This window comes from Sphaerodactylus townsendi, linkage group LG08 (assembly GCF_021028975.2).
Source record: "Sphaerodactylus townsendi isolate TG3544 linkage group LG08, MPM_Stown_v2.3, whole genome shotgun sequence".
In the NCBI taxonomy this organism is placed as follows: domain Eukaryota; kingdom Metazoa; phylum Chordata; class Lepidosauria; order Squamata; family Sphaerodactylidae; genus Sphaerodactylus; species Sphaerodactylus townsendi.
Window position 1 is genome coordinate 25,873,257 of NC_059432.1, and position 19,811 is coordinate 25,893,067.

Sequence of the window (19,811 nt, forward strand, 5' to 3'; positions counted from 1 at the left end):
GGTGGCTTTAAATATTCATAATCCCTGGCACACGGGCAAACAGGAATATCCTGTGCCATTTACAGGGAGAGCTGAGATGGGCAATAATACTCCAGGCGTGTCATAATTAAAGCTGTTGAATACTTGGAGGTGCCCGTGTAAACTACCAGGAGTATGTAATAATACTCACTTCTACTTCTCTGCTCCAACATTTCTGTCCCTGCTACAAACCAAACATGGGAAAGCAGTCAAGGACAACAACCAAGATTGTACCTTCATTCTGGTGTCCCCTCTTTCTTTATAACTTTCGCTAATCTGCCAGCAGGAGTATGGATTTTCCTTTCAATCTTTGGAAAAGTGTCCAGACAGGCTTGATAACCCCAGGGATCAAACATGGGGAAGAATGCAGAAAAGGGGAAGGGGTAAAAATTGTGCCCTCCTCCACAAACAGTACTTGGCCAATAAGGGGGGCCAAATTGACTCCCTTCTTCCAGCAAGCATGGCTGCTGGTCATTGTGGGATTTGTGACCCCAGAGGTCATCTTGGTGACTATAAGGGTCCTGGCTGAAGTCTGCATCTTCAAGTACCTTCCATTGACCACTGTTTTTCCCATTTCTGTGTCCTCCATTCATGCTTTCAACAAACACATCTGTTTCAAAATAAGGTGATAATTTTTAAATCTACATCAGATGAAGAAGATTGTGAAACCTGCCAGCCTAAAATAGTGCTGTATGTAGCTCATGTGTTCTTACCATCTTCCTTTCCCCAAAACAGCCACTTGAGTGGCGACTGTGTTATGGTGGAAATGTGGAAAAGAACACTTGCTGTTTTTCTTGTCACTGGGAGAAAGATCTGAATTTCAACCCAATTACTTGAAAAGGCCAACAGGAGTGCAGGTAGCTCCTTGAAGAAGAGACCAATAAATCTGCACCTGATGTGCTGGCAGAGTCTGGCTATTATGTGGAAAGTCCAGGTTCTCATTCAGAGTGCCTCTGCTGCTATGCATCATGTGCTTTTAATTACATTGGCCTGGGGATGGGTGTGGTACATGGTACTTGTGAAACGGCTGGGGTGTGGGTGGCAGTCTCTCCCCATCTTGCTGCCTGTCGCAGGACTGCTCCAGTGTGTGCAGGAAGCACCAGTTTACCTGTCCTCACAGCTGAAGCTCCCATTCACACACTGAGCATGGAAGGTTTGTGGAAAGGCTGTGTGCTGCTGCTGGTGCTCTGCTTGACTTCTTACCAAGGTAAGGGCAGAAATTCTGCCTTGGGGAGGGGGATGTAGAATGCTTCTGTGCAAAGGCAACATGCGTTGTCATCCTGTAAAGGGAGATGAATTAGCAGAAAAAGCAAGTTGTCTTCTGGTTTTCTCTCCTATGATAGAAATGGGATATTTGACCCACAGGGTAACCGTAGCGCAGAGTAGAAAAGAAGGTGCTGTGTCTTGGTAGACATGGGTATTCTTTGTGGAAGGAAAGGTACAGGTGAGCATTTATAACAAACTGCATAGACAAGCAAAGTGTCCTTGTACCTTAGTTCTACTTCTGGAATTGACAAATATGCTCCAGTATAGTCCATCGCCTGTTAAGACCAGGCATCAAACTTTCAGGTTGATGCTTTAGTGTGGTATGAGAAGAAGAAGGAGGTCAGTACTTGTCTGTTCAGAGATGATGCTCACTACACTCTGAATCAGGTGCCCAATTTGGATATGATTTCTATCCCCTTCCTGCACCAGCGAAAACCCGGTTAAGGCCCTTATTGTCAATCACGTCTGAGTCCTTGTGCTTGTTGTTCCAGCATAAAATAGCATCGAATCTGCACTCCCATTTCCTTCCTCTTGACAATCGGAGAAAGGGGGGTGGGCGGCTGCTTTTATTGCAGAAGAGCAAACTACTTGATTTGAGGGTAGATATTAAATGTGCAGACTCCTCTGCTTGCTTATGTAGCCTCGTTAAACCAGTTTTCAGAGTTACAAGGCATCTTGACTTCAAGGCAAAACTTGCACACAGCTGACTTTGGGTGATAAGGTAATGCATAGCCCAGCATTGGGCAGGTTTTCAGAAACAAACTTGTGTCAAGAGGAAAGCTAATCTCATTTTGATGAGCAAATGCTTAGACTTGGGCCTCGTCTCCTCAAAAGGCATGTTGGTGTATGGGAATGAACTCCAGCCTCATCTTAGCTGGGCGGCGGGGGTGGGGGTTCACTTCGTCACAGAGGCAGCACAGAGTACCCGTGGAACAGGTTTCTCTTTGCATTTTATCTTTGCAAGAATTCATACTAGTTTTTGACTGCACAACTGGCCCTCTGTGGAACCAGGACAGCTCCAAAAGCAATTTCCTGCGAAAAGTGCTGAGGCCAGCCTCATCTGTGTTGTGCATCAAACAAATGCTGTCCACCTTTCTGTGTCCATATTGCTTGTAGCTCTCCAGATTCTGTTGTCTGGAGTTTAAGAAACTTGTCTTTTTTGCTGCAGTAAATATCCATATTTTAAGCAGGGTTGTTTTAAGGTTATTGAATGGTGTGAGGAAGGTGGAGGCCCAGGGTAGGTCACGTATTCACCTTCCATGGTTGCTTCTCATCCAATAAGGTCAGCGTATTTAAACATAGCTGCATTAAAACAGAACATTAATTGTAGCAACTCCCTCGATGCTTCCCCACCAAGAAGTTATCAAGCAGGTAGGAAAGTACTATTACAGACATGTTCTAATGCCTTTGTCAATTTAACCCCACAAAGAGGAGAAACTTCGTGTAGAACTGCAGAGAATGGCAACGACTTCATGTAGAACTGCCTTCTAAAGGATGATTGGGTGTAGGGAAATAAAGGGCTTTTCCCCCAATTGAGGCTTACCCACTTTGAGAACTGCTGCTCTAGCACCCAACTTTTTATCCATCTAAGGGTCACCATTGTGACTGGTACACACCCCATTCTGAAGAGCCCTTTTTTCAAAGTATATAATGGCAGACTTAATGGAGGACATCCCTCCATGCATTAGGAGATTTATCAGCTGGACTTCAAAAGCAAATTTTAAAACTGTAGTCTGATCAAATTCTGTAGGGCCGTAACTGTGACACTTGCCGCTTTCGTTGAAAAGGCCTTATGGAACTTATTTGAAACCATTGAGATGGGGAGCAGCTCGACAGGCCCGGGAAGGTTTGGGATGACGATTTTGCTCTTCGACCTGGTCATTGGTACACATCTCAAGCAGCTTTCCTACCTACAAGGAAGGGGGGAGGTCGGGGTTTTTTGCTAGCTCTCCCCTCCTGCTGCAGACAGCCAGTTTGCCCCCCTGCTGTTTCTCCAATCCACCAACCTGAAGCAGCAGTTTGGAGGGGCGAGAGGATAAAGGAGCATGCAGGGAGAAGGTGTTGCCTTCTTCGAGTGCAAGTTTTCATGGGCTGCTTAGGATCTAAGCCTTGCAGGGGCTCATAGAAATGAAAAAGATAGCATCTTACACAACCTGCACTTCTGGTACTCCACTGAAAACTGCCATTGGCTTGATACTGCCCATGGACACAGAGCAAGGTGTGTCTGTCTGAAATCCTTTGCGTTGGCAAATTGAGTGAAAGCCTGTTCAATCTTATGCTGGAAATAACTACACCAGGGCTGTGTCTCCCTGATGCCATTCAGCTTTTGGCATTCATAGGGCTCAGTGCTGTCTTCACAGGGACCTACCGACACTTTTTCAGGCTGATGCTCTAAGGTGACCTTGGAGGCTAAGGTGACTGCTGGTGACAGCAACTCAGTAAGCTCCTGCCTTTTAAAACAGGTGGCAGGATTTTTGGTCTCCTTTCCATCCAGGGGTCTGCAAACTATGGCTCTCCAGATGCTCGTGGACAACAATTCCCATCAGCCTTGCCACTTTGCTGTCGCACAGTCTCTGCCCTCTTCTGAGAAGCGGGTTCACCTGTCCCTGCAAAGGATTTGCAGACGGTCTGGAGTACCCTGGAGGGAGCTTCTTGGAATCCCATTTAAGAAGTGCTGTTCTAGATCATAGTCCCCGTGACTTCGTAATCCTTATTCTTTCTGTTTGGAGGGATTTTCTTTTGGCTAGGCTAAATGCTTCCTCCTCTGCTGTTTAGGTGGGTAGTTTCTGAGGAGAACCCTACTTGGCTGGAAGTGTGCATATGGGTCTGGGGCAATTGAAACTTTCCCCCTTGTTTTCTTTGTGTTGATTGCTCCTTTGAGAGGCCTGCGGGTGCAGCTGGTGATAATTTCCAGGGTTTCCCTGTTTCTCTGCCTTTTTTGCTCATTGGTTCTGATACTACTTTTTAAATTTTTGCTACCAAGTCACAGGTGACTTATGGCCGCCCCACAGGGTTCCCAAGGCAAGAGATGCTCTTGGTATTCTTTGGAGGTCTCCCATTCAAATACTTGCCAGGGTTGAGACTGAGAGTGTGTAACTGGCCCAAGGTCACCCACCATGTTTCCAGGATTCAACCTGGGTTCCCCAGATCTTAGTTTGACAACTTAAGCACATCATGGTGTTTACTAGGCAGACTGTTTATGGCAGTGATGGCAAACCTTTTTGAGACCGAGTGCCCAAATTGCAACCCAAATCCCACTTACTTATCGCAAAGTGCCAACCCAGAAATTTTACCTGAATGCTGAGGTTTTAGTTTAGAAAAAACTGGTTGACTCCCTCTTCCTCCACCCCACCTTCTCGAGCAGGGGCCAGCCTGCTCTAGCCTCCAGCAAGTCCCGCACAGGCCTCTCTAGCATCTCTGTCCCTTCTCTCTCCCTTCTGAGCCCCCCCCCCCCCCCTCCGGCGGCCGCCACCCCGGGCACAGGCACCCGGCCCTCCACCCAAGTCCCTCCCCTGCTCACCGCAGAAAGTGCGCATGTCGTACTCCAGTGCGGTCCCCAGGCCAGCCCCTAGGATGTGTGCTGTGGGGGGTGATTTTCCACCCCCACGTGACAAACTCTGTGTGCGTGTGCCCACAGAGAGGGCTCCGAGTGCCACCTCTGGCACCCGTGCCATAGGTTCGCCATCACTGGTTTATGGGATGGTTTGCTACTGCCTTCCCAAGTCATCTGCCCTTTACCCCCAGCAAGCTGGATGCCCATTCTGCCCACCTTGGAAGGTCTGAGAACCTTGAGACGGCTACCTAAACCAACTTCTGTTGGGCTTGAACTCAGGTTGTGAACAGCGCTTAGGGTGCAGTTCTGCAGTTTACCACTCTGTGCTTCGGAGCTGTTACTTAGGCTATGGCTAATTTGCTGGCAGCAGTGGTTTCTCTGTGAGGATGGACATATTTGTAATACTGTGATATTTGCAACACTGATTCGTTCAAATATCACTGGGTCATCGGATTGTTAAATAAAGATATTCTTTGTATGGGAAAAGTTGCATTTTTCCCATGCTTCGCCGCGATTGCCTCCCTTTTCTCCAAAGTGTAGGCAGAGAGTATTCGGCAGGGCCGGTTCATCATGCCTGATTTGCCTTGAAGGTCTATGGAAAGAATAATTCTTGTCACACTTGTCATTCCTGGGCAACTCTGAACTTTAAAGGGACACACCCCACCTCCTACATCATTGCAACATCACCAGATGCAGTACTTCGCAAGCTGAATAAGGCTCATCCTTGCCCCCGGGAAATCAGCAGTGTTTAGTCAACACATACTAAGCCTAGTGAGATCAAAAGATGTGACTGGGACTTTGGTAATCAAGAATGCTCTAAAAACCATAAAACTTTTTAAGGAGATCTGGCATTGCCGTTCCCAGACAGCAGCCCTGGCCGTGCAGGAAAGCCTTGAGGTTTTTTTTCTCTCCGTTTATCTCAGGGGTAGGGAACCTTTAACACTCAAAGAGCCATTTGGACCTGTTTTCCACAGGAAAAGAAAACACTTGGAGCCGCAAATAATTTTTGACATTTAAAATAAAGATAACACTATATATATAGGGTGTTTTTTTTACCTTTTACTCCGCTCATTCTGAGAAGCGCATGGATGCGCCCGCCCTGCTGCCTGCAGGGTATGGGTAAGGATGAAGCTGGCGGCTTGGCCTCACTGGCCGCCGGGAAAGCGCCCACCCCGCTCCAATGGGGCGGGCGAGAGGGGAAGCCCGCGGCACGGCCCAGCCAACTGTGGGCAGTTGGTGTGCCCGCCCTGCTGCCTGCAGGGCGGGCAAGGATGGGGCCGGTGGTTCAGCTCGTGGAGCCACAGTGCAAGGGCAGAAGAGCCGCATGCGGCTCTCGAGCCGCAGGTTCCCTACCCCTGGTTTATCTTAAAGTTAAAGCCACCCTTCTCAAGGAGGACACACTTTGCTGTTGGGATAATTTATTGGTGAATCGCCAATGACTAGTTCAGCTGATAAAGCAGTTCCACACCTCAGTCTGCTCCCAAGCCCCTTTCCTGCCCTGAACGTGAGCAGCTTGCATTACATTTTCATTCCACACTTTCAAGGTCCTGAGGAAAGTGCTATGTGGTGCTTCCATCCCCATCTTCACAAGCTATGAGGTGGGCTGGAAGTGGCTGGCTCAAAGTCACCTGGTCAGATTCATGGCTGAGTGAGGGATTCAAATCTAGCTCTTCTACTCCCAGTAGTCTGGCACCCTAACCGCCTCCTAGGTAAGTATAACCACCCTAACCCCCTCTACACACCTTGTTGAGACTTTTCTTATTTCTGGACTCTTGGCCATGACTGGTACAATGCAACCCATCATAGGATTTGCAGTTGAGGTCTCAGGTTTGGACTCTTGGTATTGGCAATGAAGGTTTCATGGCGGAAAGAATAGTTGGAATGTTTGTTTTGTGGGGGGTGGGTGGGGAGGTCCAACTGCATTAGTAGAACATGTTAGGCATGCTGTACTGTAGGAAACACTATAAATAACATTTAGCAACCATGATACTATTTTGGGCACAGAACAGGAATGCCTCGTTCTTGGCAATTAAGCCAGGAGCTGAAACAACTTGAACCCCAAAGATGCCAATAAGACTCCAGAGGAGAAATTATAGGTAGTAAATAAGGAAAAGAAAGATTTTATTCTGCTGCAGAAAGGAATAGAAATAATCTGTTGCTAAATTCTGGGGGCTGGAAGCAAATTACAGAAGCAAGAGGGAAGCATTTATACAAGTTTCCAAGCTGCAGGAGTTGCATCATTGGTACATCATTGATGACGTCAATTTGGGGCCATCCTAGAACATGACTAAGTCCCCTTCGTGTTATCACACACAGTCCTCTGTAACATTTTGTAACACTATTATTAAAGAACACTTATCAGGATTATGGCTAAAAGTGGAGAACTTCAGTTTCCACTGATGTTCTTATCAACATATTGTCCAAGGCTTTCACAGCTGGAATCACTGAGGTGTTGTATGGCCACATTCTAGTGGCATTTTCTCCTGATGTTTTGCCTGCATCTGTGGCTGGCATCTTCAGAGGATCTTCTGAGATCCTCTGAAGATGCCAGTCACAGATGCAGGCGAAACAGGAGAAAATGCTATTATAATGCGGCCATACAGCCCGGAACCACACAACACCCCAGTTCTTATCAACCTTAAGATGTTAGGAGTTTCATCATGTGCAACATACAGTGAGGGTCTGGTTGTGTCACCATCAAGGGAGAGCAAGATGTGTTTGCCAGCATTTAAATTACAGCTGCTGCCTTAGTACAGGTCTTATTGCTTACATTTAAGGATGATAAACAATATTTTGTTCATACAAGGAAAGGAACATCCTGCCTTCTATATTCTAAGGACAGCTTGAGCAAGAGAAAGCTCAGCTTTCTATCCAGAGCGAAGATAGAGGAAGGCTTTAAGGCTTCTAATACTACATTAACTCTCCTAAAATCCTTTAATAAAACCAAATTTTCAGTTTTTGGCCCCTTCAATCATATAACTTGACTTCCCCCCTTTTCCAGGTAATCTCTCCCATTCCCTCAAAACACCAACCAGGGCAGAAAGCTGCTCTTGCAGAGGGATGTTGAAGGGATCAGCCCAGCATCACAGTACTGTGTGCCTTGAGCAAAAGTGCCAGGCTCAGATGGTGGGCCGGATGCAGCCGGTTTGCAGCGCCAGGTTCCCCAGCTTGTTATATTAGTTTATACCATTTCATGCTTCCTGATGTGAAGTAAGGGGCTGAATCAGAGCTATTTCCAGTGTAAATTCAGAATCGTAACCTATTTCCACCTGCACGAAAAATGCATGAAGCAATAGACATGCCCTTTTACTGCAACCTGCTCTTGAGTAATTCCGTTCTCCAACTACAAAGGAATCGATTACATGATGCTGCCTTACATAAACTGGAGTTGAACAACTGCCCTGTTAAGGTCAGTTTATGCACTGTGATTAGCAGAAGAACTCCAGGTATTTGCTGGAGATCACCACCTAAATCAGGGGAGTCAAACATGGCCCAGGAGTTGGATCTGACTGGAGCTGGGCTCACCAGGCCAGATAATGGGGGCGGGGAGGGGCTGCCTCAGTTGGCTTGTGATCCTGAACAGTCCTCTCAAGGCAGTCACCCCACCCCATTGCGAACTCATCAGTTCAGCCCCCATGTGACAACATACTGGGGCCAGCTGAGGCAACCCCCCAGCTTAACCAAGTCACATTTATGTCATATCTGGCCCTCTTAAATGCTTGACACCCCTGACCTGGACCGTTTATCTGAAGCTGCTGAACTGGTGACCTTTATTGATGCAGCAGGGGCCTTGCCACCAAACCATTGCCCTTACAGTGTCTTCCGCACAGAAGTCTCTCAAGCTGACTTAAGACCAAATAATTAAAGGAATCACGTAACGCCTGGCATTTTCTGCTAGGAGCCTTTTGTGGACTGAAGTATAAAAAGCAGAAAGCATATTGAACATTCATCCATGACCCCAGTATGAGCAACAGACTAGAGCTTTTCACAAACACAGCCTATTAACCATGTCCCCCAAGCTACAACACGGCGTTCTCTCTTATTGTCACTGGAACAGTATGGCTTGCAAAACTGGGATCAAGCTGGTTGCAGTGGGGAACAACAATGGCTTCGACCTAGGTCAGTACCCTTCTTGGGGAACTGGGTCGAACCTATTTTACCCATGTGTGGAATCGCCCAATGACTAAGTGGAACCAAATGATAACCTCTTTGAAAGGTTGCACACACCAAGCTATGGAGGGAGAATTGATTTTAAACAGCCGGTAGCCCCATGAAAGACACCTTAGATAGGAGTTTAGAATTGTAAAGGTAAATTGAAAACATCTTCTATGAGGCTATAAATATTTGTATAACTGTAAGACTCCAGTCGTCTTCCTCTAACAGTATAAGGGGAGAGGTTTGATCTTGGAATCCCCTTGCCCTATAATCACAATTTCAGAGTGAACTGTTGTTCATTTAGTATGTTCTAGACTTAATGAATTCTTGAAAACCTGTGCCAGACCTTTTAAAATATAATTGTTTGGAAACCCTTTTGATATGCCAGTTGTCTCTGCTTAGCTGGAACAAGTTGTCTCTGCTCAGCTGGAAATGTTCTTTAACTACAGTTTGTTTAAAAGGGACACTGAATGCCAATGGGAGACACCTCTACATAATCAGGACTTTCATTTTACACAATAATGCATAAATTAAAGCTAAACAGTTATTGGACATATTCCCTGTAAGCTGAATGGCTGCGCAGACATGCTATATCAGTGTCGCCCAGATCGGGCAGCTGCCAGCAGGGGGAGCTCTCATAGGCAGCTCTGTGCCACTCAGTGGTAGGGAACTTCTGCACCGTTCCCTATCACGGTTGGAGGAACTATTGGGCAGGATACAGCCCTTGGAATTTCAGAAAGAAGATGTGAACAGCAAAGCCTTATCTTTCACCTAATACTCAGGTGTGATCCTCCAGCTACTGCCAGTGTGTAAGCTCTCTACCCTTTACTGCAACATCCACGCAACCACTGGAACAGACTTCACAACACTGACTGCAGTGAGAACACATTTATGAGAGATGGCAGCAGAAACAGAAGGTTCATGACATAAATTTATCCTCAAAATCCAGATTTAAACCCTGACTTGGAATCTTTTTTGTTTAAGTGGATGTTTCCTTGTGGAATGAGTGAATGAAAAAAAGTTGCTAAATACTGTTGTACGACTGTCATCAACTACTGGGAAAAGCTGATGAAATACTACCAGTATGTCACAATAGTTAACTTGCATATGTAGCAACGTGCTTCTAAAATATTTCAGTATAACCCTTTTGTATTTATGATAGTCTGACTCAAGATAGATTACAAAACAGAAACAATTATTTTATTTTGCTATTATTTTATTTCAATTTATGCCCCGCCTTTTAGAATTGTCTCAGGGCGGGTTGCAATAAAAAGCATGATAAAATCCTATTCTGTATCTCTTTAAAACAATCCCAAAGCTCCCACCCCAAGCTCCCCCAAAGGTAGGTGGAGCACTCAGGACACCTTGAGGCCATCCCCTGATCCCAGTTGGGGGAATCAGCCAAATGCTCAGGTGAAGAGGCTGGTATTTGCCAGGTGCCAAAACTCTAGGAGAATAGGTGTCTGGCGGGTCTCTGGTAGGCGGGCATTCCACAGTGCAGGGGCCACTGTTGAGAAGGCCCTCTAGACTGCCCCACCTCCTCAGCTCTGAAGAGAGTGGGGCAGCCAGGAGTACTTCTCCCTCTGATCTCAGTGCCTGGCAGGATTATATGGGCAGATGCGCTGTCTCAACTATCTAGGACTAAAGCCAGAGGTGGAGTGAGGGGGAACTGCGCCTGGGGTGCACGTTTATCCTGCGCCCCCAGAATGCTCTGCCACGTCACATGCCCCCATAAGGCCCATGCCTGGGATGTCGGCCCCACCCAGCCCTTTGGGCGCTACACCACTGACTGAAGCTATTTACATAGTATAAGATGCACATCAAAAAACCCTCAACATCCGAATTTCAGTTTTTAAAGAAGCAGCACAATACAAACATGATGTTGCACACAATAAACTGCCTCGATATTCCCTTTATAAAACTGCTGTCCTGAACAATTCTGTTTTACTGTCCTACTGATGTTTAAAGCTCAGAGTATGTGTGATGTCAGAGAGGATATTAAAAATGGTACATCTAATGTTCAAATGTGGGAGGAGGGGTTTAGTAATTCTCAGTAACTGTGCATAGAGGATTTCTACTAAGCTAGTAGAGAGGGGAAAAATGTACAGATAACCACGATTTCCTCTTGCTGATCGACTCAGAATTTCTTTCTCTTCTTCCTGGACTGCAACTGGAAAAATGACTGGGGATGGAGAGGGAAGAGAAGGATGAAACCTGTTTCTTCTGCATTGAGCCCACCTAATCCAAAACGGGTATCCACAGCTGTTCTCAAAGTCATAAGAACATGGTTGGAGATCCCCTGACACATTCCCAATGCCCCTAGTTCAACCCTGAAACAGCCTTGTGCTGGCTTTCCTCAAGTGGGGTTTGGGTTCGGTCTTTGCCCTCTGGCATTCACAATCTTAGCTGCACTGGGTAAACTTGCTTCAGCTATAAAATATGTAATATAAATACGTTTCAAGTCCAGTTGCTCTATGTATTAGTTCCACATATGTACTTTTTCAAGGAAACAAAAGGTGTATTGTGGAAGGGTTTTGAAGTATCTGAGAATGCGTAAGTGAAATAGAAAGCTAGAAATTGCAACCTATTTTCTGGGCCGCAGCAGCATGTTTCTCCCAAGGCTTAAAATTTTCCCACCAGTTAACACATTATAAAGGCCACTTGTCTAATCTGGGATTTCTGTGGCAGGCAGAGTCCTGATTCAGATCAGGCCCATGACCCCCAAAGAGGAAGGGATCCCCCCGCATGCAATTTTTCTGTGTTGAACTGTCCCCATGGAACTGCTGTGTGCTCATAGACAAAACTTACATATACTGGTGGACATACATATTCTTCCTTGGCAGACCAAGCATCAACCCTCCAGGGCAGTTTCAAATTGGGAAAACAGCATGGGGAGTTATGGCCCCTCTTGCTGTGCAGCATGGTCCTCATCCAAAGTGGGCCTGTGTGTGCCTGTGTGGGCATTCAGTTCCCAATATAGTTCAGTTGCCTGTACCTATCTGATTGAAAGCCCTTGAGGTGGACAAAAGGGACACCAAGAGCTGTAGGGTAGGACTTCCAGTACCAAAAGAAGTCAATGTAAACACCTATCTGTATGTTTGCAAGACACTGCTGCAAACATTGTTGAACATTTGTACAGTGAAGCTTTAAAAAATCAAGAGCTGTTGTAGAATTTCAGCCAGTCACTGGATACCCAGTAACCCCTCCCCCCCTTTGATTCTTTTCTACCAACCCCTGTAAAAAAGAAATTCTAGGAAAGTATGACTCCCAGAAGAATAATTATTAAAAAAACCACCAAGATGCATCCATTATTATGGCAGTATCCCTAAGGATTGTGGTGGTTTAAAAGAACATAACTGCTGAGCTGTCTCTTACAAGACTGGGGTAGAGGTGCGGGGAGGAGCTGTTCTAGCTTTATGTGTTTAAAACGTTTATGTCCTGTCTTATCTCCTGAGTTCCAAGGTGGCTAGCAAATTGATGGCAAGTTGCAAATGCATGAAATACAATAAAGTAAATAACCAAATGAAACCAATATAGCCAGATCTGCAACCATTTATCTTCCACCAAAGCTGTGGGAAACCCATGAACATAGAAACTGAAAGTAACCTCCTCAGCCACCCTGGGAAGCTCTTCAAGGGACAGGTCCTGCCACAGAGAAGGCCAAGGCCTGACTTGCCAAATGGGTGGTCCTGAGAGAGAACTCCTTAAGGAAAAGCTGTCTGAAGAATGTAGCTGGTGTGTGAGAAAAATGTTGTGGTTTAATGTGGATTGACACACATGAAGGCCAGGGACTGTACAGGGTTTTAAGGGGAACAGCCAACAAGCCTGGGGAACCAGTGTGAGGGAATTATATAACCCAAGTTATATGGTTAAATAGAGTAGCATGTCTCTCTAGAAGGATTCTAGGTGTATGCTGGGAATGGTCCATTTAACCCCATAATTTAAATCTACAAAACCTAAGTTCAACCCAATTAAACAGGGCTTTGGGGCTGGGATGCGGCACATGAGCCTTTTTTCAATACCAGGCCTAATGCAGTCAAGAATGGGGTGGGGAAAAGTGATGCTTCAAAGAAGCACTATTATTATGGCAGGATGCGTGGGTGTTCTTACTGCCATCTCTGCTTTTTACCACACCAGTTGCCTCAGCCGCAGAATCATGTTAGGTCAGCGTAATATTAATTTTTATGAAGGACAAAAGCTTAATCAAGAATGCCCATGAAGGATTACATTCTCACAATTAAAAAAAAAGCTAAGTGGATATTTTATCATTCCAAAATCTCTGAACAGTTAGCTCAGAGGTATCTCACATTTATGCATAAATAGGTACATGAAGCGCCTTATACTAAATCAAACCATTTTTCTAATCCAGGTCAGTATTGTTTATTATTCAGACTTGTGGCAGCTTTCGAGGGTCACAGCCTGAGGTCTTTCACCTCATCTAATACCTGTTCTTTTCAACTGGAGATGCTGGGGATTGATCCTGGAACCTTTTGCATGAAAAGCAGATGTTCTGCCACCGAGCTATAACCCTTCCCTGTGGAAATGGTCTTCCCCTTGCTAATTTTCATGCTGTACATGATCTAAAACGGGGCTGCAACCTGTGGCTCTCCATGGCCAATTGGCTGGCAGGGGCTGATGGGAATTGTAGTTCATGAACATCTGGAGAGCCACAGATTGCAGACCCCTGATCTAAAATATGGTTCAGGAGGATCTGAATAAATTGTGGGGAACAATCTGACTCCATTAATAGAAAAACCTATTAAAGGAGGGACTCTTCGTGAATGTTCATGCCATCTTCCCTGACGTGAAAAAGGTCATATGGCAGCTTGACACAAGCCACTGCCAACTTCATCCATTATTTACTTCTACCCACTTCAAATGTCTTTTTTCTCTGTATAATACCTGCCCGCCTGCTTTCACTCTCACCACTGTCTCAGCACAGCAGGAAGTGGATTCTGCCAGTCAGTGAAACGAGTGCTTCAGAAAGAGTTTCACTTTGAGCAGTACAACATTGTGATCTTTTCAGCGTATTTCTTTACATTTTGAATAAGTGGTGTGAATTGCCCGTGAGATACTATGAGACCAGCAAATGGTATATCCAAAGTAGTGGAGGCAGGGGAAAAGCGTGAAAAGGAAAACCAAAATAGAGATGCTTTAGGAGTTATGTATCCCTTGCAATGATGGAATTGGAAGATGTACTGTCTCCAAGGAAAATAGTAAATAAGATACCATTTAATTCTGTCTTTTAAAATCCATAGTTTCACACGGGCAAGAGCTGTTGTAATTTAAGTTATTTAATTGGTGGCGAAAAGTGCTGTCAAGTCGTAGCCAATTTATGGCAACCCTGAAGAGTTTTCAGCAAAGAGATGTTCACAGGTGGTTTTGCCATTGCCTGCCTAGCAACCTTGGACTTCCTTGGTGGTCTCCCATCCAAATACTAACCAGGGATGATTCTTCTTAGCATCCTAGATTTGACAAGATCAGACCAGCCTGGGCCATCCAAGTCAAGGATTTTATTTTTGTAGTACATTTTTAATCCCACCTTTCTTACAAGAAGCTCAGGGCAACCTGCCTCTATTTTATGCTCACAACAAACTTGTAGATGAAGCTAAAACAGGACGATTGGCCTCAGGTCACCCAACTAGCATCATGGCTGAATGGCGGTTTGAATCTATGTTCATTTTCATGGTCTTATGTGCAGTCCCACGTGGGACTTCGCATGCGCAGGCCTGCCATAAAGAAGAGGCATTCCTGTAGCAACAGAGCGCTCCCTCCCCCTTTCCCCCAGAGCTGTAGGTGGGAAAAGTTCCCACTGAAATGGTGACAAGGTCGGAGGAGGAGGAATCAATCCCCTCTGATCTCTTTTTGCCGCCATGTTGAGATGACGTGTGCCTTTTGCATTCCTGTGGAGTCAGACTAAGGGTTTCTCTGTCATGTTGACATGGACCAGAAGAGCTCAACTCTTTTTAAGAAGTTCTCCAAATGTTGGACACAGATGGCAAGGAATGATGGCCGTTCAGACAGTCATCTTTGCCTCGATGAGGAGCTCATTCCAGGCACATGTAAGGCCTGTGCCCTGCCTACCCTGAAGGCTCCTCAGGTTCTCATGTCAAGATTAAAGGTGATCCTTTATGAGAGGTCTTTGGCACAGGATCCAGTCATTTGATCAGGGGGTTAAGTCGTCAAAAGCCCCTTTGGTTGCCTCAATGCTGTCCCCTCAGCCATCTACCTCCAGCCAATCAGCCCTGGCCTTACCCCCGTCTGCAAAGGCCAAGAAGCATTCCAAGCCAATTGGGCGGGACTGTTCCCCTTGACAAGAAAATTCCATGAGGGTTTGTCAATCCAAATCTTAATCTCCCCTGAGAAAGATGCCAACTTCACCCTGGGGACGTTGCCCAGGGAGCTGTCAAGATTGGCACCATCTATCATTGTGTTGCAGGTCCTCAGTCCATTCCAAGATTAGAAAAGGAAGTCATATTTCTTCTCTGAGAGATAGTCTTGGTCATCTAGGTGGTGATCAGCACTGTGAGCGTTCTCTCAGTCATCCAGTCTCCGATTTGGTTGTGACGAGATGTTGTATGTGAATTAATTTTTTCTTCATTCCACTCTGAGAGCTTGGAATCGTGGATCTAGCTGAATCTGCAATTATGGAGTTCTGGAGCCACATGCGGCTCTTTTGTCCTTGCAGTGCGGCTATGCCAGCCTCAACCGCTACAACCTCCTTTGCAGAGTCGCCCCGCTGCTACTGGGAAAGAGTCCCCGTTCCTAGAGAGGGACAGACCAAGACGGCTATCCCAAGCCACTTCCAGCTTTCCTGTCCCAGCTGCCTGGTTGGCTGATGCCGGTGATGACGGCGCGGGGTGGGGAATCCTCTTGCTCCACTGGTGGATTCTCTTGAACAGGTGAGCGGTGAAGGGCGGGAAATGAGAGGGAGTTGCAGGAGAGAAAATTTTCAGCGCAATCCGCTGAAAAGCAGGGTCGACCCTGCTTTGAGTGGCCTCATTTCCCCCTCCCCCAAGTCCTTCTTGGAAAGTGGGACCACATGGGGGACCCCAGCAGCACCACCTTGGGTTGCAGCCCCCCCAGCAGCCCCACTGAGCTCCAGGGGCTTTCCTGGTGGATGGCAGCCTGGCTGAGTCCAGGTGAGAAATACAATGTCAGGTTTTAAAGGAGTTATTACCTGCAGCCCTGCAAGGTTGCACTCGTTGGGGCTGTTTGATGGGGAGGCAGGGGTAGATGGGAATTGTTTGCTTCTGCATTGCTAAGGAGCTCATGGGGAAAGCCTTGCATGTGGATCTTCGAAGGGTTACTTTAGAGTAAGCCAGTGGTGGGTAAGCTTGCAGATCGTGGAAGGGAGGAAGGCCGGGATCATCCTCAGCCATGGTTGTCGCGGGTTGCCAACTCCTGGCGGGCAAATCCCAGGATATTTGGGGGTAGATTCTCAGAAGCTGTGGCTTTTGGGACCAGGGCAGGGGCCATGCTCAGTGAGGAATATGGCTGTCAAGTCCACCCTCCATGGCAGACTTTTTCTCAGGTGGGGGAGAAGTTTACCACCCACTGGAAGTTGACAACCCCGCCCCCCCAAAGGCACCAATTTTGATCCACCATCCAAGTGGAATTTGAGGGGGTTCTTTTGGGGGGGCATAATCAGTGTCTTTCAACACAAGAAAAGAGAAATGTGTGAAACGAGGGTTCTAGTGCTGTTCATTTGAATCATGTACAAAACAACAGGCTTTTTACCCGCCCGCCCCTTTTGCTTTGATGGGTAAAAATGGGTCCCAAAGAAGGGAACTTCTCCCTGCATGAGAATATATATAGTGTTATCTTCATTTGAGGCTCCAAGTGTTTTCTATTCCATGGAAAAGGGTTCCAAATGGCTCTTTGGGTGTTAAAAGTTGCTGACCCCTGATCTAGCTCATCAGCAAGTCAGCTGGGTTCTGAATCTTGAAAGCATGTCAGTCATTCATGAAGCTGACACTCTTCTTCCTGCAGTCAGTCTCATCATCTGTTGTTGGAGCTTTCCAAACCCTCTGAGGGTAGTGTAATCAGACAGTGACAGAGATCTCCCTAGGTAAAAAGTGGGTGAAATTGTGCTGCTTACAGCTATTCTGTATAGGGAACCTCCAAGTCATTGGGAACCTCCAAGTCATTGGTTGAGAGAATCTACCTGGCTTAGCTCTGAATCTGGAGGCTCTTGATGTCATACTAGTTGTCCAGTTGATGAATCCTGGTGTGATGTTGGCTCATATCATTCATCCTATTAACAGTACCATATCCACTCTCACAGCAGCAATGGCTCACACTGTAATGGCTTGCACTAGTCCCCGACACTGTAATTTGCCTTGATGCTGAAATTCCCCTGGGTGCCATGTATCTCACGGTCCATGCCACCATTGAGAATGTAGTTTACCTCAGGACCAGGACTCAAACAGCCTTTGCAGAAGTTGTTCTAAATCGTCCAGCCCCTGACACTGCCACTTGTCATCTTGGCACAGGGACAACTATTGAGATGGTTGTGATTTGCCCTATGGAGGCAGGATGTTGCTGGATGGTATCTCTGATGGACTTTGGAGGTCCTCACAGGAGGACTCCAATAGGGCTTCACATCCCTCACTGGTGGATGAGTTTGGACAACCATCAGAGTCTTCTACATCAGACGATCTGACTATGTATTCTGAGCAGATTATCCATATGGCTAATATTCTGAACCTGACTCTGGTTGCTCCTTCAGATGGGTTGACTGACCCAGTTGTATTCTGCCAGCAAGAATCCAGCTGTTGTACTGATGTTTAAGGTGTTTTGGACATAGTTTGGCCTAAACTATTTATGAGCAGGGGCTCCATTCATAGAATTGAAAACATATATAAGATTCAGGAGCCTGAATGTTCCATTTTGTTTAACCACCCTCCCTCCAACTCCAGGGTCACCAGGGCTCTCCCCTCCCACTGTAAATCCAGTTCACACACATTGCCCCAAGATGAGGGCAGAAAGCTAGACCTCCTAGGGAGAAAATTTTATTCACATGGAACATGGGGGATGCACATCACCAACTTACAAAGTGTCATGGGGAGGTGCACCTGTTGGGCAGGGTCACTAGGCTATATGAGCACCTGCCCAGCATTCTGTGTGAACAAAAATTTCTCCCTGAAGCTATGGCCAAGGCCACCTATTTGGAAGGTGCTAGGGTGGGGCGCCAACAGGTGAATGGCCCTAGAGACATCATAGACACTGTCTGCAAAACTACAGGGTCTGCCAACTGCCTCCATAGGCCCGCTTGGGCACATTCTTCCATGTTGGCGCAGGACACTAAGCTCTGTTGGGAAGATTTGCCTTTTGATGGGAAAACTTTTTCACCACCAAGACATCCTCCACACTCTCAAAAAAGAAGGCATGACAGCTAGATCCTTAGGAGTCCATTCCCATCCTGACTCTCACTATCACAGGTACGCCTCACATTATCCCCAATACCAACGGTCCTCTGGGTTTGAATCCTCTAGTGAGTTGAAATTTCTGCAGCATCCCACTTTCCCTCAACAGGGTGCCAAAAGGGTCCAGGGGCCCTAGAGAGAATGGAAAGGTGTCGCTCCCCACCATCACTGGCCTCTCAATCTAATAAGAAGGCATGACAAGAAAATATTTCCTTTCTGAATAGGCTGTCTCGTTTTTCAGTTCACCTGGAGTCCATTACCACTGACAAGTGGGTGTTGACAATAATAAACACCGGTTATTTCTTAGAGCTGGTGTCCATTCCTTCCTATTTGGAATCACAATTCACATCTGGAGACCTCCCACCCAAATTACTGCAGGCAGTTGATTCTCTGCACGAGAAGGGTGCTATTGTGGAAGTTCTCTCCAGCCAGGCCAAATATGGTTTGTTTTTGATAGATGAGAAATCTGGGAGCAAGTGCCCGATTTCGGACCTCTGCATACTGAATGAACATATCACGGTATACAAATTTCTAATGGTATCACTACTGGACATCCTGCCCTTATTAACATCAGGACTTGGGTTCATGATAATCAATCTACTAGTTGCGTATTTTTACATCTCTATGATTGTAAGTGATACCTCAGGTTCTGGTGTGGGTTTAACTTGGCCTAAACTAACTTGGCCTAAACTACGAATGCACTGTGCTACAGTTTGGTCTTCTGACAGTACAAAGTATTCATGAAATGCATGGCTGTGGTTGTAGCCCATCTAACTACTAGGGGATACAACATCTTTTCTTATTTAGATGACTGGTTATTGGTAGGGGAATCCCATGAGGATGTGGCCCACCAGGTTCACCTCATCATATTAGAATTCTCCCAGCTGAGCTTATTAATTAACACAGAGAAATCCATTATGGACTCTTGCCACAGTATCGAGTTCACTGGAGCGATCCTGGATTTGTCCAAGGGATGTGCATTTTTGCATCTTTGGTGGACCATTTCGAAAGATCCAGATATTGATCAGCTATCACAATCCAGAGCTATCACAATCCACAGATCGCTGAGGTTACTGGCCTCCACTGTGGCTGTGATTGATTAGTCCTGACTTAGAATGTAGATTTTACAGAAATGGTTTCTGAGCAAGTTTAATTTGCTAGGGGACCATCAGTTTGTGCAGTTGTCAGTTCTGAGGTCAGTGGTTAAATCTTTGTCTTGATTGTATGACCAGCCCAATCTTCCTAAAGGGTATGCTATTTGGAGTTTTGAATCATGACCTGCAACTACAGACTCCTTTTTGGTTGGGGTGTGCACTGTGAAGATCTGTCAGTGGTGGGGTCTGGACACCTTCTGAATTACAGTTTCACATCAATATATTTGAATTATGGGC

General features: G+C 46.2%; 1 protein-coding gene across 1 annotated transcript in view; it reads left to right on the plus strand.

The window, feature by feature from the left end:
* Positions 1-1,115: 1,115 nt before the first annotated feature.
* The window catches only part of LOC125437505 (prosaposin-like), a 63,278-nt gene continuing 44,582 nt past the window's right edge, over positions 1,116-19,811 (plus strand). The window contains exon 1 of the mRNA XM_048505080.1: positions 1,116-1,225. Coding sequence (XP_048361037.1) covers positions 1,165-1,225 — 61 coding nt within the window. The 5' untranslated portion in view covers positions 1,116-1,164. The remainder of the gene's footprint in view (positions 1,226-19,811) is intronic.